Genomic DNA, 20,183 nt, shown 5'->3' with positions numbered 1-20,183 from the left:
GGGGCTGGTTCTCACCCCTGACAAGGGACTATGAGAACCTTCCTGTCAGGATGAGACAACAAGACCCCACGGCCATCCAGTCAGCAGAGTACAGAGCACGAGATAAACAAGTGCAAAGATCTTGGATGCTTGCAATTCTTGCCACGACCCCATCCGTCAGGCCCTTTCCTCTGGGGACCAGCCAACAACCTCAATTCTCCTATAGAGCATGCACATCTTGCCTAAATGGTGTATCAGAACTTACTGAGCTTACCTTTGACTCTTGACTTTGTTTGGACATTATGTGAAAATTACATATTTTCATCAATTATTAACCAAACTTATTTTTCAACCTTGATTACTCACTAGCTGCTTTTCTTTTTGCTATAGAACACTTTTTTTTTTTTTAATGTACAAGGCCTTGAGGGCTCAGGGAAGTGTGGTTTAGGTAAAGAAACTGCATGACAAGGCCAGCTCCCAGAGCAGAGAGCTCTGCCTCATGAACTGTCACTGGCAGGCAACGGGGCAAAGCCATTACCCTCCAGAAAGGTGGTGACGTTTGAGGAGACCAGTTTGGATGTCACTGTGTGCCTCAGAATTCAAACTGCCTTAAGAGGCCTTAGAATAAAATCAAGGGCCTCTGTGAACTGTCCCCTACCAGACTCTTTTTCTCACTCTTCAGCCATGTTGGCTGTTTCCTCTTCAAACACACTTACCTCATGTGGCCCCAGGGCCTTTGCATTTACTGTTCTTCCCTTTTTTTCATTCTCTTACATTTGTAATTCAGTAGTTTTTAGTATATTCATAGAAGTGTACAAACATCATTACAGTCAAACTTAGAAGTTTTTAATCATCCCCAAAAGGAACTCTGAGCCAATTAGCAGTCACTCTCCCAACCCCCATCCTGAGCCCTAGACAATCACTAATCTACTTTGTCTCTATGGATGTCCCTATCCTGGATATCTCATATAAACGGAGTCATACGACATATGACTGACTTCTTTCACTTACCATAATGTTTTAAAGGTTCATCCACCTGGTAGCATATACAAATACTTCATTTTTATGGCTGAATAGTATTCTATTCTACAGATATATCATTTTACTTATCTGTTTATCAGTTGATAGGCATTTGGTTTGTTTCCATTTTTAGCTATTATGAAAAATGCTTGTGACTGAACATTAACATTTCAGTTTTTGTGTGTGCACATATTTTCATCTCTGCTATATATGTAGGAGTGGAATTGCTGGGCCATACAATAACTGTATGTTTAACTTTTTGATGAATTGTTATTCAAAATGGCCGTACCATTTTACTGAGAATTTCAATTCCTCCACATCCTCACCAACATTTGCTACTGCCCATGTTTTTTATTGTGCTTCCATGGTGGCACAGTCAGTAAAGCATTGACCTGCAATGTGGAAGACCTGGGTTCGATTCCTGGGTTGGGAAAATCCCCTGGAGGAGGGCATGGCAACCCACTCCAGTATTCTTTCCTGGAAAATCTCCATGGACAGAGGAACCTGGAGGTCTGCAGTCCATGGGGTCGCAAAGAGTTGAATATGACTGAGCGACTAAACATAGCACAGCACACGTTTTCTATTATAACTATTCTAGAGACTTAAAATTATATCTCATTTTAGACATTTATGATAAATGATAAATCACTGATTTAATGACATTATTATTCATGATAAACCATTTGAATTTGCATTTCCCTAATGACTAAAAGGTGAGGAAAGGAAGGCACCTAAAAGATGGCAGAGTAGAAGGACATGCGCTCACCTTCTCCTCTGAGAGCTCCAAAACTGCAACTAACTGCTGAACCATTGACAGGAGAATGTTGGATCCTACCCAAAAAAGACCCCACATCCAAGGGCAAAGGAGAAGCCTCAACAAGGGTAGGAGGGGAAAAATCACATTTAGAATCAAACCCCATAACTTCCAGAGATGCTCAGAGGGCTCAAACAAAACCTTGTGCATGCCAGGACCCAGGGACCCCACAAGAGACTGAACCAGACCTGCCTTTGAGTGTTTGAGTGTCTCCCGTGGAGGTATGGGTCAGCAGTGGCCTGCCGCAGGGACAGGGACTCTGGCAGCAGCAGATCTGGGAAGCAAGGCGTGTGAGCCCCACCATAGAGCCATCAAGCAGACAAACCCACAAACTGGAGCAATGACCCCACAAGAGACTGAGCCAGACTTGCCTATGAGTGTCCAGGAGTCTCCGGTGGAGGCATGGGTAGACAGTGGCCTTCCGTGGGGCCAGGGGCACTGAATACAACAGTCCTGGCATAAGTCCTTTTGAAGGAGGACCCCCTCCCATGGTTTGGCCTCAGGCCAAACTACAGGGAGAGAACACAGCCCCACCCATCAACAGAAAATTGGGTTAAAGATTTACTTAGTATGGCCCTGCCCATCAGAGCAAGACCAGGATTCCCCACAGCCAGTCCCTACCATCAGGAAGTTTCCACAAACCTCTTATCCTTATCCATCAGAGGACAGACAGAATGGAAACTACAGTTACAGAGAACTAACCAAACTGATCACCTGGATCACAGCCTTGTCTAACTCAATGAAACTATGAGCCATGAAACTATGTAGGGCCACCCAGGACGGACGGGTCATGGTGGAGAGTTCTGACAAGATGTGGTCCACCGGAGAAGGGAATGGCAAATCACTTCAGTATTCTTACCTTCAGAACCCCATGAACATTTTGAAACGTCAAAAAGTTATGACAGTGAAAGATGCGGGTGCCCAATATGCTACTGGAGAAGAGTGGAGAAATAACTCCAGAAAGAATGAAAAGGCTGAGCCAAAGCAAAAACAACACCCAGTTGTGGTTGTGACTGGTGACGGAAGTCAAGTCAGATGCTGTAAGGAACAATATTGCATAGGAACATGGAATGTTAGGTCCATGAATCAAGGTAAATAATTGTAAGTGGTCAAACAGGAGTGAGGCAAGAGTGAGCATCAATATTTTAGGAATCAGTGAACTAAAACGGACCGAAATGAGTGAATTTAATTTGGAAGACCATTATATCTACTACTGTGGGCAAGAATCCCTTGGAAGAAATGGAGTAGCCCTCGTAGTCAACAAAAGAGTCCAAAATGCAGTACTTGGGTATAACCTCAAAAATGACAGAATGATCACTTTTCATTTCCATGGCAAACCTTTCAATATCACAGTGATCCAAGTCTATGCCCCAACCACTAATGCTGAAGAAGCTGAAGTTGAAAGGTTCTATGAAGACCTATAAGACCTTCTAGAACTAACACCAGAAAAAGATGTCCTTTTTTTATCATAGGGGACTGGAATGCAAAAGTAGGAAGTCAAGAGGTATCTGGAATGACAGGAAAGTTTGGCCTTGGAGTAAAAATGAAGCAAGCCAAAGGTTGACAGAATTTTGCCTGATCATAGCAAACACTCTCTTCCAACAACACAAGAGACGACTCTACACAGGGACATCACCAGATGATCAATACCGAAAGCAGATTGATTATATTCTTTGCAGCCAAAGATGGAGAAGCTCTCCAGAGTCAGCAAAAACAAGGCCAGGAGCTGACTGTGGCTCAAATCATGAACTCCTTATTGGAAAATTCAGACTTAAACTGAAGAAAGTAGGGAAAACCAGTAGACTGTTAAGATATGACATAAATCAAATCCCTTACAATACAGTGGAAGTGACAAATAGATTCAAGGGATTAGATCTGATACAGAGTGCTTGAAGAACTATGGACAGAGGTTCAGAACACCGTACAGGAGGTGGTGATCAAAACCATCCCCAAGAAGAAGAAATGCAAAAAGGCAAGATCATTGTCTGAGGAGGCCTTCCAAATAGCTGAGAAAAGAAGAGAAGCAAAAGGCAAAGGAGAAAAGGAAAGATATATCCATCTGAATGCAGAGTTCCAAAGAACAGCAAGGAGAGATAAGAAAGCCTGCCTCAGTGATCAATGCAAAGAAATAGAGGAAAACAACAGAATGGAAAAGACTAGAGAGCTCTTCAAGAAAATTAGAGATACCAAGGGAATATTTCATTCAAAGATGGGCTCAATAAAGGACAGAAACAGTATGGACCTAACAGAAGCAGAAGATATTAAGAACAGGTGGCAAGAATACACAGAAGACCTATACAAAAAAATCTTAATAACCCAGATAACCATGATGGTGTGATTACTCACCTAGAGCCAGACATCCTGGAGTGTGAAGTCAAGTGGGCCTTAGGGATCATCACTACAAAGAAAGCTAGTCAAGATGATGGAATTCTAGCTGAGCTATTTCAAATCCTCAGAGATGATGGTGTGAAAGTACTACACTCAATATGCCAGTGAATTTGGAAAACTCAGCAGTGGCCACAGGACTGGAAAAGATCAGTTTTCATTCCAATCCCAAAGAAAGGCAATGCCAAAGAATGTTCAAACTACCACACAATCGCACTCATCTCACACACTAGCAAAGTAATGCTCAAAATTCTCCAAGCTAGGCTTCAACAGTACTTGAATTGACAACTTCCAGATGTTCAAGTTGGGTTTAGGAAAGGCAGAAGAACCAGAGATCGAATTGCCAACATCTGCTGGATCATAGAAAAAGCAAGAGAATTCCAGAAAAGCATCTACCTCTGCTTCATTAACTATACTAAAACCTTCGACTGTGTGGATAACAGCAAACTGTGGAAAATTCTTAAAGAGATGGAATACAAACCACCTTACCTGCCTCCTGAGAAATCTGTGTGCAGGTCAAGAAGCAACAGTTAGAACCAGAACATGGAACAATGGTTCCAAACTGGGAAAGGAGTATGTCAAGGCTGTATATTGTCACCCTGCTTATTTAACTTATATGCAGAGTACATCATGCGAAATGCCAGACTGGATAAAGCACAAGCTGGAATCAAGACTGCTGGGAGAAATACCAACAACCTCAGATAATGCAGATGACACCATCCTTATGGCAGAAAGTGAAGAGGAACTAAAAAGCCTCTTGATGAAAGTGAAAGAGGAGAGTGAAAAAGCTGGCTTAAAATTCAACATTCAAAAAACTAAGATCATGGTATCTGGTCCCATCACTTCATGGCAAATAGATGGGGAAACAATGGAAAGACAGACTTTATTTTCTTGAGCTCCAAAATCATTGCAGATGGTGACTGCAGCCATAAAATTAAAAGATGCTTATTCCCTGGAAGAAAAACTATGACCAACCTAGACAGCATATTAAAAAGCAGAGACATTACTTTACCAACAAAGGTCCATTTAGTCAAGGCTATGGTTTTTCCAGTAGTCATGTATGGATGGGAGAGTTGGACTATAAAGAAAGCTGACTGACGAATTGATGCTTTTGAACAGTGGTGTTGGAGAAGACTCTTGAGAGTCCCTTGGACTGCAAGGAAATCCAACCAGTCCATCCTAAAGGAAATCAGTCCTGAATATTCACTGGAAGGACTGATGCTAAAGCTCCAATATTTTGGCCGCCTGATGTGAAGAGCAGACTCATTTGAAAAGACCCTGAAGTTGAGAAAGATTGAAGGCAGGAGGAGAAGGGGACAACAGAGGATGAGATGGTTGGATGGACATGCGTTTGAGCAAGCTCTGGGAGTTAGTGATGGACAGGGAAGCCTGGTGGGCTGCAGTCCATGCGATCACAAAGAGTCAGACACGACTGAGCGACTGAACTGAATGACTAATGATGCTGGGCATACTTTCACGTATTCATTGACCCCTCATACATATGTATGTATGTATTTCTTTGAAGAAATGTCTATTTAAATCTTTTGTCCACTTAAAGATATTAGTTGTCAACACTACTCAGCCATAAAAAACGAAGTTGAAACTTTGCCATTTGTAGCAACATGGATGGGCTTGGAGGGCATTATGATAGGTAAAATAAGTCAGACAGAGAAAGACAAATATTGTATGATCTCACTTATGTGAAATCTGAAGAAATACAGCAAGCTAGTAAACATAACAGAAGAGAAGCAGACTTATAGACATAGGTTACCAGTGTGGAGAGGGAAAGAGGAAGGAAGAAGGGCAATATAGGAATAGGGGATTAAGAGGTACACACTATAAAAAAAAAAAAGCTGTAAAGATATATTGTACAAAAACAGGGTATATAAAATTTTATGATGACTATAAATGGAGTACAACCTTTTTAAATTGTGAGTCATTATATTGCATATCTGTAACTTATATAATATTGTAGAACCATATTTCAATAAAAAATTTAAAATTGTTTTTAAAATTTCACAAATGTTGTGTTATTGAATTATAAGTTCTTTATATATCACAGAAACAAGCGCCTTATCACACACATGCTTTGCAAATATTTCCTCCTATTCTTTGGGTTGTCTCTTCACTTTCTCGAAGGCGTTGTTTGCATCACAAAGAGAATGTTCACTTATGAACCTTACCTGCTCTCTGAGTTGGAACCACCTCACCTGGCCCTTTATTATTCTTTTTGTTTGGGGTGCATTAGCCCTGCCTGGACTATTGGACTTTGACCCTTCTGGGGTCCAAACTCAAATCTGGTGCTCTTGTGTTCCATCCAGAGTCAAACACAGTGGCCACCCAGTGTGCGCTCTTGTGCAGCTCATGCCCCGATTTTACCTTCCAGGGAGGGACTTGTGGACCCGCAGTTTGCGAAGCAGCACATCAGAAATATTGGGCATGACATCCAGCCCGCCCTTTGACTCTTCTTCCTCAATAGCTGAGGAGAGTTCAGAAGGGTGTCCTGGAAAAACACAAAAAAGTATTTAACTTATAAAGTGTCTGTTTGAAATCACAGTAATATTCTTGGCAATTTGCTTAAGGGGGTAAGGAAGAACTTTAACATTAGAACCTGGTTATATGCCAGGGGCTTCATAATTGTTATTTTATCCTCACAATAACCCAATGAGCTAGACTTTAATCATCCTATTTTACAGGTGGGTAAACCAAGACTCAGCAAGATTAATGTTGTGTTGGCCAAAAAGTTCATTTGGGTATATCCAATGAAACCCTTTGGCCATGCTTATGGTCACAGAACTAGTAAATGGCAAGGACTACAGACAGTTCTATCTGCTCCAAGTTCTCTGTTCTTCCCACTGCTCCCCGCAGTACCAAGCAGTCTCTTTTGTCTAGGGTCTGAGATTGGTTTTTGGCAATTGGAAGCTGGTTGGCTCTTTGGCTATACTGTTTAGAAAAGTCCCCTCTATTTGGCAGGCTTCTCAGGAGGCCGGCTGCCCAACTAATCTTCCTCAAATGAATTCTATCATCTGTGTCCCGCTTAGAAATAAGCATTTGCTTCCATATTTCAACAGATAGGAGTAGAAACAGGGTTTTTCCAGAGTAAAGCTAAGGTCATTAGATCTTTGATCTTTTGTGGATCTCTGAAATAGTTGCCTCTGAGTTAGTTGTCCTGAGTTGCCTCAGGACCAATAAAAAGCTTTTTTTTTTTTTTTTTTTCCAAATGTCTCCTAAACCTTTCCTTGGTCTGTGCTCTGAAGACAGAAATAACAAGCCAAGTGTTCCTCTTTCCCACAAATTTTTCTCATGTTCACAGAGAACTCCAAATCTTCCTTTCTCCATTTTCCCAACTGTTCAGGGTGGCCTCTAGAAACATCCCATGCCCCCACATCCTGGCTATTGCTACCCCAGAGGTTCCAATGTGCTCCATCAAACTCTTATCTCTGGAGCATGTTGGCAATGTCCTTTGCATTGACCTCAGTTATTCATTTGGCATAGACTTGCTGTGCCCTACGGGCTCATAGCACACTTTGAATTAAAAGTCTCAAATCTCTTTTACTTGAGCTAAATCAAATATTGATGTCTCATACAATGCTTACTTTCCATTGCAGGACTTTATATAGTTATCCATCTTTTACCATCTTTCATGGGTTTGGGCCTAGCAGATTTCCAGAACGATAGTCAAGGCCTGAGATCAGGACTATGGGCAAGGTTGTAATAGCCATGTAAATGGAGCTAATTAGAAGCCTCCTCAAGTGAGATCACGTGGTGAGATGATTAGGTATACTTTGGCTCTAGGTGAAGAATGTTTACATGCTTAGATCTTTCCAACAACTGAACAGCGTTGATGATATTCCTGGTCCTCAAGGCATCCAGCAAAGTCTGGAGAGTCATCTGTCAGAGCCAGGGCAGTCAGCAATCCTTCTTGGGATATGAGACTCTACTCATTTCACGTAGCTAGTTCTCTTAGCTACCTGTCACCTCTTGAGTTCTACCCTGACACTTACTGCTCTCTGACATTTCCATGTGACAGATGACAAACCTTGTGTTGCCTTTGGCCTTACTCTGCCTTTATGTATCCCCACTGCACCCAGCAGGGAGATAATGAAGAAGTGGGCTCCTGAGAAATCTACAGGATTGACAGAAATATACAAGATCTAATAATCATAGGGAAGTCATATGAGGGGGTTTTTGCCTGGAAAAGTCCCCTAGGTAGAACCCCACCCACTAAAATGGCTGTCTTAAGAGTGATCCCATGGAATTTCCCTGGTGGTCCAGTGGCTAAGGCTCTGCGTTTCCAATGCAGGGGGCCCCAGGTTCGATCCCTGGTCAGGGAAATAGACCCCACATGCCTCAACTAAAGATCTCACATGCCACAGTGAAGATCAAAGATCCTGCATGCTGCAACTATGAACTGGCACAGCCAAATAAATAAGTAAATATTATTTTTTTAAATGGTGATCTTAGAACTAGTGGCTCTCAGAACCAGCCACCCTCCTGATTGCAACCAAATTGACAACAATGCCAACAAAAAAAGTTAGTGTCAACTAAAAATATATCGCAGCTCTCAAATACAAGAAAAGATAATAATCTTTAAAAATAATGGTCAGAGAAAAAATTTCCTAGAGATAAATGTAGAGCTCCCAACCTTGTTAACTCTTTCTTCCTCCCTCGAAGAATCAGTCCAGAGAGGAAGATATCAGAGGTAATAGTAAGGTTGTGACAAACTTTTGTAGTCACTTTTGTGACTACAGAGCCAGAAGAGAACAGGACCAAGGGGTGAGTGGGCAGATGCAGAGGTGTTCAGAAAGTTTCTCTAGAGTAGAAAGATCTCCACCCCACCAAACAACACTCCAACAAGATGAAAAATTGCCTGTCCTGCTGTTTGTTTTTCATACTGAGGAGGAGAGGAGAAGAAAGGAAAAGCAGAAAGATAACACGGTATTCTACCAGAGCTGATGATTTCAAACAATATAAAGGGATTTACCAGAAAGGAAGATACATGAGAAAATAAATCAAACAAGTCCCTCTGATGGAGTGAGTGGCAGAAGACACATGGAAAACCCCAGCTGAAATTGACCCACCCATCCTGCACTTCTGAGAAATAGCAGAGTGGCCAAACTCTTTGAATTTTGTCTGTCTTTTCTTTCCTTTCTCTGGCAGAAGAGTGAGAGTGGCTGCTGGCAATGGATGGGTCAAGGGTGGAAAATAAACACCTGGGCAGATTGTCCCTATAATTCTACCCTGAATTGGTGAAATAATCCATGCCTTACTACTGCCCACCCAAGGGAATAGATATACCACCCCCCCACTTTGCTGTAATAAATTCAAGTGCTACGGTACGAACAAAGTTATAGAAAAAGAGCAGAAACCAACCCACAATCACCACCACCCACAGCTCCGTCTGAACTTCCCCTTTTCCCCATTCTCCAGGCAGTGACCAAGCAGACACAAAATACCCGGTCCTCAACTAAGCGCTGCCAGGAGGACAGATCTCAGAAGAGGTAGGAAGAAGTCAATGAAAATTGATCTACATGATATATCTAGGTCCAGAGAAACTTCAGGTAGAAATGTTCTTATCAAAAATAAATTAAATGAAAACAAATGTCATGGCAACTACACAAAAATAGTCAAAAGAGGAAGGAAAGTGGGGAGGAAGGTATAAAGGAAAGAAGAAAGGAAACATGCAGGACACAGATGTCAGGATGGAAGCAGAGATGCAAGAAACATGTCAAAAATGCATTTTGTGTCAAGGGTATGCCACAAGTGCTTTGACTCAAGGGGAAATTAGAGCCCCCCTCCCCAAAATGAAAACAAGAACCAGAGGTGAAATTAGAGGATGGCATAAGATGGAAGAAGATTACAATCTGAGAAAATAAACTGAAGACCAAAAATAATAATAAAAAAAAGCAAAAAATTCTAAAAATATAGATCTAACCAATATGTTGGAAATATGAAGAAATAAAAACAAAACCTCAAGTTCAGTTAGTGGAGGAAACTGAGATGAGCTCAAGGAATAAAAAAGGAAAGAAAGATTCAAGTATTGAGAGGTAGAATAATGGACCTACAGTGGAGACACTGATGAGAAATTTCCAGATTATGGTGGCTCTGAAGTAGGGGAGAAACAAAAGGAGCAAAGAACAGAGTCAAAGGCAAGAGAGAAGAAAAAATTTCCTCCATGGAGAGAAAAGCCAAATTTGCAGACTGAAAAAGCACACCACTACAGAAAAAAATACATGTATATATAATCTTATTCTATGTATGTAGATATATCTTATATAGATCTTTATATATGGATAGGGAAATGCTTCTCCAACTACCCTCATAGAAAGAGTAAGCCACCTACAGGGAAAGGTGAAGATTGAGAAGTGCTGTAAATAAGCTGGTCTTAGACTTCTCAGCAACACTGAATACAGTGTAGCATTATAAAGATCTGGGGGAAATAGAGATCCAGAATGTATAAACATCCAAGCGCTCTTTCAAGGGACTTCCTTCCCTGGTGACTCAGTGGTAAAGACTCCACCTGCCAATGCAGAAAGGTGTGTTCTGTTTCTGGGTCGGGAAGATCCCCTGGAGAAGGGAATGACAACTCACTCCAGTATTCTTGCCTGGGAAATTTCATGGACAGAGGAGCCTGGTGGGCTATAGTCCATGGGGTCACAAAGAGTTGGACGTGAGTTAGTAACTAAATAGACCAACAGCACCAGTACCTCAATGGTATTTTTGAAGTGTTTATATTTCTTGTTTCTTTGTGGCTTAGATAATCATACACTGCATCCTTTTAAAATGTATATCAAAGACTGGTTCTGGGCCCTTGATTCTGTTTTATTCTGATAAGTACTATACCACTTTAATTACTACTGCCTTATAATATGTTCTAAGTGTATAATCAGTTACTTCTCCCCTCTTGCTGTTTTTTTTTAAAAGAGTATTCATTATATTTTAGATATAAAGATTCAGTGAAAATTAATAGAGCAACTAGACAATAATTCAGGAGATTGGACTTCGTGGCCAAATACCACTAAACAGTGTCTGGTGTCTTTCAATGTGTCTGGTGTCTTTGTGACACTCTGGACTGTATCCTGCCAGGCTCCTCTGTCCATGGGATTCTCCAGGCAAGAATACTAGAGTGGGTTGCCATGCCCTCCTCCAGGAGACCTTCCCGACCCAGGCATCAAATCTGTATCCCCTCCTGGGCAGGGAGTTTCTTTACCATTGAGTCACCTGGGAAGCCCAATCTTTGAGGTAACAGAATCTTAAATCTTCAGATACATATATCTTATTAAATAAAACAAAATTCAGAAGTATTAGTAAGATAAATACAAATATAACTATATATAAATGGCTAAAAAACAGATTTGCTACCCCAATTAAGGAGAAATAATTGGGCTTCCCTGGTGGCTCAGATGGTAAAGAATCCACCTACAATGTAGGAGACCTGAGTTTGATCCCTGGGTCAGGAAGATCCCCTGGAGAAGGGAATGGCTACCCACTCCAGTATTCTTGCCTGGAGAATCCCATGGACAGAGGAGTCTGGTGGGCTATAGTGCATGGAGTTGCGAAGAGTTGGACACGACTGAGTGACTAACACATATACACCAGAGAGAATAAAAAGTTGCTGCTTTTTAAGAATTTATGGGGTTGTGGGCAAAATTTTTAAGATAAATCTTTTTCTAGGGTTTTAGACCTGCTTTAATAAAGAAGTTAGAAATTAAAAGTAGAGATTATATCATGTTTTTTCCAAAAATCTCATCTAAAGATGATTTTTAAAAAAATAGTTCTTTAAAAAATTACTGGATATTTTACTTCTGTGAATCCACTTGTCAATGCTGAATAGGTAGGTGTTAGTTATTATATGTCAGACTGTGTGCTAAGTCACTTCAGTCCTGTCTGACTCTTTGCAACCCCGTGGACTGTAACCCGCCAGGCTCCTCTGTCCAAGAGATTTCCCAGGCAAGAATACTGGAGTGTATTGCCATGCCCTTCCCCAGGGGATCTTCCTGACTCAGGGATTGAATTCATGTCTCTTATGACTCCTGTATTGGCAGGCAGGTTCTTTACCACTAGCACCACCTGAGAAACCCCTATGTCGGACTGGGGGCTTCCAGCATAGCTGATGGCACTGTGGACTTGAACACACAACAGTCCTTAGGCAGAAGGCTTCTGTGCTGAGAATGACTGAATGAGCATCAGCCATCCGGAGAGGGAGCTTGGGGTGGAGGGGAGGCAAGACCTCCCCCCAAGTCTTCCTTTCTGAAGATAAATCTGGCAAGAGGGTGGGTGGGGCCTTGCAGTCCCCAGGAAGGAGGGGCTGGGGTCTGGACTCTGTGGTGACTGCAGATTAGAAAGCAAGAGATGACTCTGATGTCTCAAAAAGAGGAAGTGTTCTAGTTGGTGACATCCGGGGTGTGAGAGGAAAAGGAAACATCAAAAGTTCAGGCCTGGGTCACCCTTCCAGACCCACTAGGTGCTAATGAGACTCAGGGAGGACTGGTAGGATCTGGAACAGGGGCTGGTTGGAAGGAGGCAAGTTTAGAGGTTCTCTGAGTGAGCAGGAAACACCATCTGATTCATTCATTCATCCATCTGCAAATATTTAGCAAGGGCCTGCTCTGCGTCCGGCCCACACTCGCCACCAGGACGGACAAAGGCCCTGACAGGAAGTGCAGTGTTTACACGTTCAGCTTCTTTGATCTGGAGAAAATGAATCCAGCCCTAGCCTGAGGAGAGTGTCTCTTCAATCCCACCTACCTTTTTCCTGCTCGGCCGCTTCACTAAGTTCTGGAAGCTTGAGCCCCACTAAGTTCTGATTTCTCAGCAGGATGTGCTCCTTTTTAGGGAAAGAAAGACAACATTTCAGATGGCGACCTCACGCTGGACTCCTCCCCTCGGTTCTCTGGCTCCGTGACTGCTCAGTCTCACGGAGCCGACACTAGGAACATGGACCGTCACGACACCTGAGGGGCGCTAGGAAGACCGCTTCTCTCCCGGCCCATAAAGGTGCTAGAAACTCCAGCTTCAGCACCCCATTCCCTGAGTCAGGAATTGTCCTTGGCGCGGCCACCTTTTAAAATCGGCCTGTGAGCCTCAGAGCGAGAGAGCGGCCAGCCACACGGTGGCTGAAGGCTGGAGGACAAACAGAAGCAGAGCCCGGGGCTCTGGGGAAGGAAGGTCCCCTGGGTGTATGTGGGGCTGCCAAAGATGGAAACAATCTCTGTGATCTCATGGCTGTGCTGGGAGCTGGCCGGAGCCTCCTGCCTTGTTGTTCTTGGGCAGCGAGTGCCCACTTCCGGGACTCGTGGCCTCCCCTGCCCCCAGCTCCTCAGCGGCCTGTGATGGCACCTCTTAAGATGTTCAACTCTCCAGACCAATGAGGACTGCAGATTGCCGCCTCAAGGCAGCAGGCCGGCAGCCCCTGCTGCTGGGGGCCTCACCAGCAGAGCTGGGGAGAGATGGGGCTGCTGACTCCAGGTATGCGGCACAGGAAGCCTCACACTTGTACCAAGTCCAAGACCTGCATCCCCAGGAGGAATGCTGGACAGGGCTCCTCAGCCCCATGACTTCTGCTTTCTAAGAGGGTTTTCAGTGTCCCTGTAGCGGAGGCCACTTGGGCAGTTTGCCTCCTGGATGAAGGAGAGGAAGAGGCCAGCAGAGGGAGCTCTGGCCCAAATGGAAGTCACAGGCAGGGCCCTTTACCTGCTTCTTTAGCCAGCTGCCCACAACCAAGCAGCTCTCAGGACCCTGGCTTGGGGTAGCGGTGAGGGGCTGGGGATGAGGTCAGATGCAGGGCAGTGGTTAGTGAAACGAGGCTTCCAGATTCTTTGTACTTTACTGAAGAGAGAAATGCAGGGGTCTGGGGGTAGCCTGTTGCCTGGGCCTGCCCTCTGATGCCCAGAAGCCCAAGAAGGCAAATGCCTGACTGTTTGGCTTCCTGGCGTCACTCCACCCTGTGGAGTCCTGGCTGCCTTGGCCTGTGGTCTGGATTGGCCCCCTGGGGAAGGAGGGCTCAGGTAAGAATTTCTTTGCCTTAGTGACCTCTTTTCTTCCTCACATCCAGGGCTCTCTCCACCACCCCCATCTCTGGATGTCCCCCAGTCATTAGCATGGCAGCCTCATGACAGACAGTTGTGTCTGGTTTGATGGCCAGTGAAAGCTGGGGACATCATGGACATTGGGAGAAATTCACCAAGAGGGAGTAGCCCTTCCTGGCCAGGTATGATGGATTTGAGGCCCTTTGTTAACAAGCAACAGGGAGGAAAGCTTGGGGGCATGACAGAAAGAAAAGCCATCCCATCCTTGTCTGTCCAAGGCAACAGGGCGCTCCATCAAAGGCTTCTTGCTCATAAGGCATCAGCTCTGGCTGGAGCAGGGAAACACAGCCCAGCACTGAGGGCCCATGTACCCCTCCATACACCCACTTTCCCCTCAAAATGTGGCTTTGTGTGGCAGCTACTTCCCAACTGACCTCGCCCGAGGGAGCGGGTAAAAGCTCTCAAAGATATTTATGCAGAGCGCACAGCCCAGCGGGCCTGGCTTATCAGGGTGGGGACTTTTAGAGCTCTCCAAAGCCCACGTCTGGGCCAGAGCCACCCCATTCCAGGGCCCAGCTCAGCCCAGCGGTCCTCAGCCCAGGGTGGGGACCGGCATGCACAGCCCGCCCAGGAGGCCCCAGAAACCCACCTCACGAAGCTTGGTCAGTTTCTGCATCCGCACAGGCTGCACTTGTATCTGAAAGTCTTTGAGTCCGGGTGCCTTGGCCAGCTTGCTGCCAGCTTTGCCTGTAAAACGCTTCTCTTCCTCAGCCAGCGGCAGCTTGGCGAGCACTTTCTGCAGCCGGGGGCCGGGCTCTTCGGGGCCGCTGTCCCAGGAGACTCCCCGCAGCAGTGGTGGCCGGGACGTTGGGGGCCACAGCTCAGCTTTGGAGCCAACCTTGGACCCCGTGGGCTCTCCGATTGTACTCTTCCCCTGGGGGGCCTGGGGAGCCACCCCCCCAGAGCCCTGGGTTGGAGCTCTGGGCAACGGGTTGCCCTCCTTGGCTGTCTTTGCCAGTGGCTTCCCCAGCTCGCTCTCCACAGGGCCAGGCTGGGGGCTGTTAAGGGCCATCTTCCCACCACTGCCTGGGCCAGAAGCTGGGCCCTTGGGTATGGCCTCCGGGCGCTGGAGGGGATCGAAGTTTTCCTTTTGTTCTATTGTAATTTCTTTGGACTTCTCAACTGTGGGAGAGCGGGAAGTCAGCCTGCCCTGAGACAGTTTTCTCTGGTCATTCTGCTTCCGGTCAGCTAGCCCTTTGAGAACATTCTGAAAGAGACAGGGTAAATTTGGGACCCCGGAGGCAGGTTGGAGAGGAGAAGGGTGAGTTCACTTCTGCCATGGGGTCTCTACCGTGCAGACCCTGCTAAGGGGGGTGGGCTAGGTAGAAAGGGAGGACTGCAAAGTCACATCTGAACCAGTAAAAGGAACCTACAAACAAGCCTGGGGTTTGTAAAACAGACGGGACAAGGGGACCTGCCATTCAAAACCTGCCAAGAACTTCTCGAGGGCTAGGAGCTGCAGAGGACAGTGGGACGGAGGGCAGCACGGGGGCAGTCACAAGTTCTGGCTTTGACTCAACTGCCCCAGATTCTAGCCCTGACTCTGCCTAGCAGGGCCCTTAACTCTTAGGGCCTCAGATTTCTCATCAGGTTTGTAAACTCTCTGAAATTATATGCGAATATATATGTGCTGTTCATGGGCTGTATGTATTTTTCTGGGAAGGGAATCCACAGCTTTCAACAATTTCTCAGAGTTCTATGATCCAAAAGAGGCTACAGATCACTGAATGAGGTGATTCTTGCAAAGCTGACATTTTACTGTTCAGAAGTGCTAAGATTCTATATTCTTTCATTTCCCAGGGAAACCTGCTTTGTGAGGCGCATGTGGGTCTGTGTGGGTATTTGTGTGGCTGTCCTATGTGTGTGCTGACACTCTAATAGAGGACTCTATCCCAGACCCAGTTCTATTAATAGATGAGATTATATTCTATGCTGCCCTTGACACCACCTTGAGCAGTTGACTCTGAGCAGGTGTGGGACTCTTCTTTTTCTCATCAGCCAAGATAAAGTTTTCCAGGTGACCCCCAAGAAGAGCCCTAACTAGGGGCTGGAGCTTGCCTGCAATTTTCATGCAAGCTGACTGGAACAGCAGACTTGCCCAGCTTTTGCTGGGTCCAGAGGTCCCCCGGGTCTCTGGCAGCAGCCTGACTGGGGGTCTAGGGCTATGAGCAGGACCACCATGGAGGTCATTCCCACTAAATCCCACCTCCTCACCCCCTCCTCCTCAGAATTCCAGTCAATGCAGGGCAGAGGAAATTTCTAGCTTCCTCAGCCTGGACCTTCCACTCACACACACCCACTGGCAGGCTGCCCAGGGCCTAGCCTTCTGGGACACTGTGTCTCCCACACTCCAATCATCCCAGCTGGGCAGAGCTCAAACTCACAGACTCGCCAAGGTGAGGTGAAGGGACTTCGGCCTCATCCCTCTTCTGCTGGAGAAAGTAAACACGGTCAGCCAGCAACGTGAAGAGACCTTATCTCCTCTTGAAACACCCTCAAGGAGACCCTACAGTGGTGTCAGTGCCTCCCCCACCCAGCAGCCCCACCTCCAGTGGGTCACGGGGGGCCTCTCAGGAGTTAAGGGGTAGGAGAAGAGACTGGCCGGCACAGAGATCCCACAGCAGCCCCGTTACCTGTGGTGGTGCTCCGGGCAGAGGGGACGGTGGGTCACTGCACACATCCAAACCTAAAATAGTCCAGATGCTGGTGAGCGACGCCCAGCGCCCCCAGACTCTCAGCTGTCCTCCCCAGAAGGTCCTCCCTCGGGTCCCTCAGGCTTGGAGCCAGTGTTTGTTGAATACCCCTCACAAAGCTGCTCCACGGGGAGCCCCCATCTAATCATCACGGAAACTGCATAAGCAGGCTGGGGCAGAGGCAGAGCAAGGCCACACAGCCAAGAGAGTCAGCGCTGGACTCTGAACCCGGGTTGCCTGGCCCGAGCCTCAGCTTGCCCTGCAGCTCCAACCAGGGCAAGCTGCTCCCCTGGGCACCTCACTCCTTCCCTGGCTGAGCTGTGGTTATGGCTCTGAATGCAGCCTCATGAAGGGAAGCAGTCAAAATACAAATTGTGGCTCAAGTAGAGGCCTTTGCAGGAAGCTCTGAGGTCCCCTCACTCCGAGGCCTCTCTGGACAAGGGGCCCTGGTCACAGCTCACTCCCACCACCTTGCACCCATCCTCACCCTGGGCCAGGCCCATCTCCCCATGCTAGCTCGAAGTCCTGAAAGCAAGCATATCTTCCTCCTCTGAGGCAGCCCAGTCAGGCCCCAGGGGAAGCGGCCAAGAGGGGGTCCTGCCTGGGAAGCCCACAGGATGGGAGCCCTGGGGCCCAGGGAGAGGGACTGCGCCGCCACCCAGTGGGAGGAGCCAGGGCAGGCGATGTCGGGGGCCTGGACCTCACCGGGCGACGTGGGGACGGTGAGGGAGTTGCTCTGAGAGGACGCAGGAGAAGCTCCGGGGCTGAGGTTTGGGGAAGCAGCTGTGGAGACACACAAATTGGCCAGCATTCGTGAAGGTTCAGGACTTCAGTCTGACAAAGACATCCTTTCAGGTTATGTCTCACCCTTGGGGACCAGGTCTGCCTCATCAGGTTCACAAGCTGATTCTAGACTTTATATAAGGCTTCTGCCACAGCCCGACCCCTACCTGTCCCAACAGAGGGGGCACTGAGGTCACTTAGGGATACGGACGGCAATTTGGATCTTACTCCTCAGTCTGCCTGGCCGCAACCCAAAGTACCTTCTAGAAACAGAGGACCTGGCATCACTTGGCAGGTATGGCTCCAAAGGCTGTACCTCTTAGACTTGCCAGGATGGCCCTGATTTTAATTGCACCCCTTGCCTCCTAAGTACATTCAGACTTGTCTAACTGCCCCAAATTTTTGCTCAAGGAAAAAGAGTGACTTTAGCCAAAGGGTTAACAGGAGGATTTCAGGGTCCAGGAAAACTTTCTAATCCAGAAATTTCATAAAAACACCAAAGACCGCCTTCCCTTCCCCATAGTAGCTAGGATCCTTCCCGGGGTCTCCAGCTGGAGGTCAAGGAGAGGGAACCCAGTGCCAGCCTCTCCTGACCTTCACAGGGGAGGTGCCCACAGAACAGGGCCTCCTGGGGGTGGCAGGAGGCCACACAGACCCGACTTGCAGGGTGGCCCAGGGGTCTGTGCACACTGGCACAGAGGGTTTCTCTCCTTTCAGGGTTCAGGGACTGGGGAGCCCAGGTCAAGTTCACGGGCATCACATGGGCTAGCATTTCTTGGCAAAGCGGGAGGACACAACGGTAACATATAGCCCCCCAAAACTGAAAGGTAAGAGAGTTTTCTGGGCTAGAGTTGGGTATTTCAGAGCTTCTGATATGGGGCAAGATGCTCTCCCCTCACAGGATCCTCTCCATGAGGCTTAATTCTCCTGGGGCCTAGAGGCCTGGTGGCAGGTGCATTGAGGGCACCCCTCAGAAGCAGGGCTCCTGCTACAACTGCTATCTGACCCTCCCCACCCCCGTGCCCCTCAGAGGGGCTCAGAGAGGCCACCTGTCCTACCTGGTGAGGAGTCTCCGGGACTGCTCCTGGACTTCCTTCCACGGCGGGTCAGGAACCGCTCACTCACTGACTTGGCTTCCTCCAGTAGCGCCAGGTTTTTCTTCTTGTCCTCCTCTGAGATGCTGATGTCCGGCAGCTGGTCATTGACCAGGTCAATGACGTGCCCCGCAGGGTCTGCAGAGGCAAGTGAGCTCCAGGTGAGACCCATGGAATCCTTGGTGTCTCAGGGCCTCGGCCCTGCCCCCAACCCCCAGCCCCAAGCCCACAGATGCTGCCCAGAGTGGACTCGGCCAGCCAAACCTCGGCCCAATTCCGGGCCCTGGAGAGGGCTACGTGGGGACAGACAGGCTCCCTCAGCAGGCCCAGCCCCACCAGCCCATGGCTGTGGCATGTCTTCTGTCTCAATGATTATGAAATCCCAGGTTCCCTGTCCTAAACTCTACCATCAGGAGCCCCACCTGTGCTATCTGCTCCCCTAGTGTCCTCCTTTTGGGTCTCTGCTCCTTTAATGAGCCAAGGACACAATTCCAAGGCCACCTTCCATCGTTTTTCCCTCTGTTCACACTGTTTACCCCTGTGCTGCGCTAAGTCGCTTCAGTCATGTCCGACTGTGTGACCCGATGGACTGTAGCCCACCAGGCTCCTCTGTCCATGGGAGTCTCCAGGCAAGAATACGGAGTGGGTTGCCATGCCCTCCTCCAGGGGATCTTCCTGACCCAGGGATCGAGCCCGTGTCTCTTATGTCTCCTGCATTGGCAGGCGGGTTCTTTACCCCTAGTGCCACCTGGGAAGCCCCTCTACCCTTATTCTATCCTGCTCCAAACCTTACCCCTATCCTTCTCCAAAACTGCCCCTTCTCCAGGAGACTTTCCCTGGGTGAGGGATACCACCTCTCATCCAGGTGCTCAGAAACATGGGAGTCACTCCACACTCTCCTCTTTCTCAGTCCACCCAGGTCCCGCCAACTCATCATCAAGTAAATATCCCTGGAACTTGTGCCTCATCTCCATTTTTGCTCATCAGCTGTAACTTACTTGCTCAATTACATCAGCACCTCCCAGGTCCTCTCCACCTCCAGGTTACCTGCACCATCCCATCCTCCGCTGCCTCTCAGAGTGACCATCCTCAGAGCCTCCTCTGCCCATGCAGTCCTCCTGCCTCAGCTCAGCAGGATTCCTCACGGTCCCCAGGGTGACATCAGATGCCCAGCTGGGCCCAGCCACTCTTCCTCAAGCCACGGACTCCTCTCCTCCAGCCCCTCCGTGGTGAATGGCTCCCGTTGTGCCTCTCCAGCCTCCTTTCCTCCTTCTTCCCGTCAGAGCTCCCCAGTCTGCACTGGGTGAAGCTCACTGGAGTCTTAGTC

At 47.4% G+C, this 20,183-nt stretch overlaps 1 protein-coding gene and 1 non-coding gene across 10 annotated transcripts in view; one reads left to right on the top strand and one right to left on the bottom strand.

The window, feature by feature from the left end:
- IRAG1 (inositol 1,4,5-triphosphate receptor associated 1) overlaps positions 1 to 20,183 on the bottom strand; it is a 119,645-nt gene that overhangs the window by 36,282 nt on the left and 63,180 nt on the right. For 5 of the 9 annotated variants that reach the window (XM_043903064.1, XM_043903029.1, XM_043903071.1 and 2 more), the window contains 7 exons: positions 18,821 to 18,994; positions 17,685 to 17,762; positions 16,920 to 16,972; positions 16,671 to 16,718; positions 14,876 to 15,493; positions 12,947 to 13,025; positions 6,578 to 6,701 (listed from right to left, as the gene is read on the bottom strand). In XM_043903064.1, the coding sequence (XP_043758999.1) occupies positions 6,578 to 6,701; positions 12,947 to 13,025; positions 14,876 to 15,493; positions 16,671 to 16,718; positions 16,920 to 16,972; positions 17,685 to 17,762; positions 18,821 to 18,994 (1,174 nt within the window). The remainder of the gene's footprint in view (positions 1 to 6,577; positions 6,702 to 12,946; positions 13,026 to 14,875; positions 15,494 to 16,670; positions 16,719 to 16,919; positions 16,973 to 17,684; positions 17,763 to 18,820; positions 18,995 to 20,183) is intronic. The other 4 variants (XM_043903037.1, XM_043903090.1, XM_043903099.1 and 1 more) reach the window with 2 other exon arrangements.
- TRNAG-UCC lies at positions 8,459 to 8,532 on the top strand. The gene has a single exon. It is a non-coding gene; the product is annotated as a tRNA-Gly (tRNA).

The sequence above is a fragment of the Cervus elaphus genome, chromosome 1 (assembly GCF_910594005.1).
Source record: "Cervus elaphus chromosome 1, mCerEla1.1, whole genome shotgun sequence".
In the NCBI taxonomy this organism is placed as follows: domain Eukaryota; kingdom Metazoa; phylum Chordata; class Mammalia; order Artiodactyla; family Cervidae; genus Cervus; species Cervus elaphus.
This window is presented reverse-complemented; position numbering and strand designations above follow the sequence as displayed.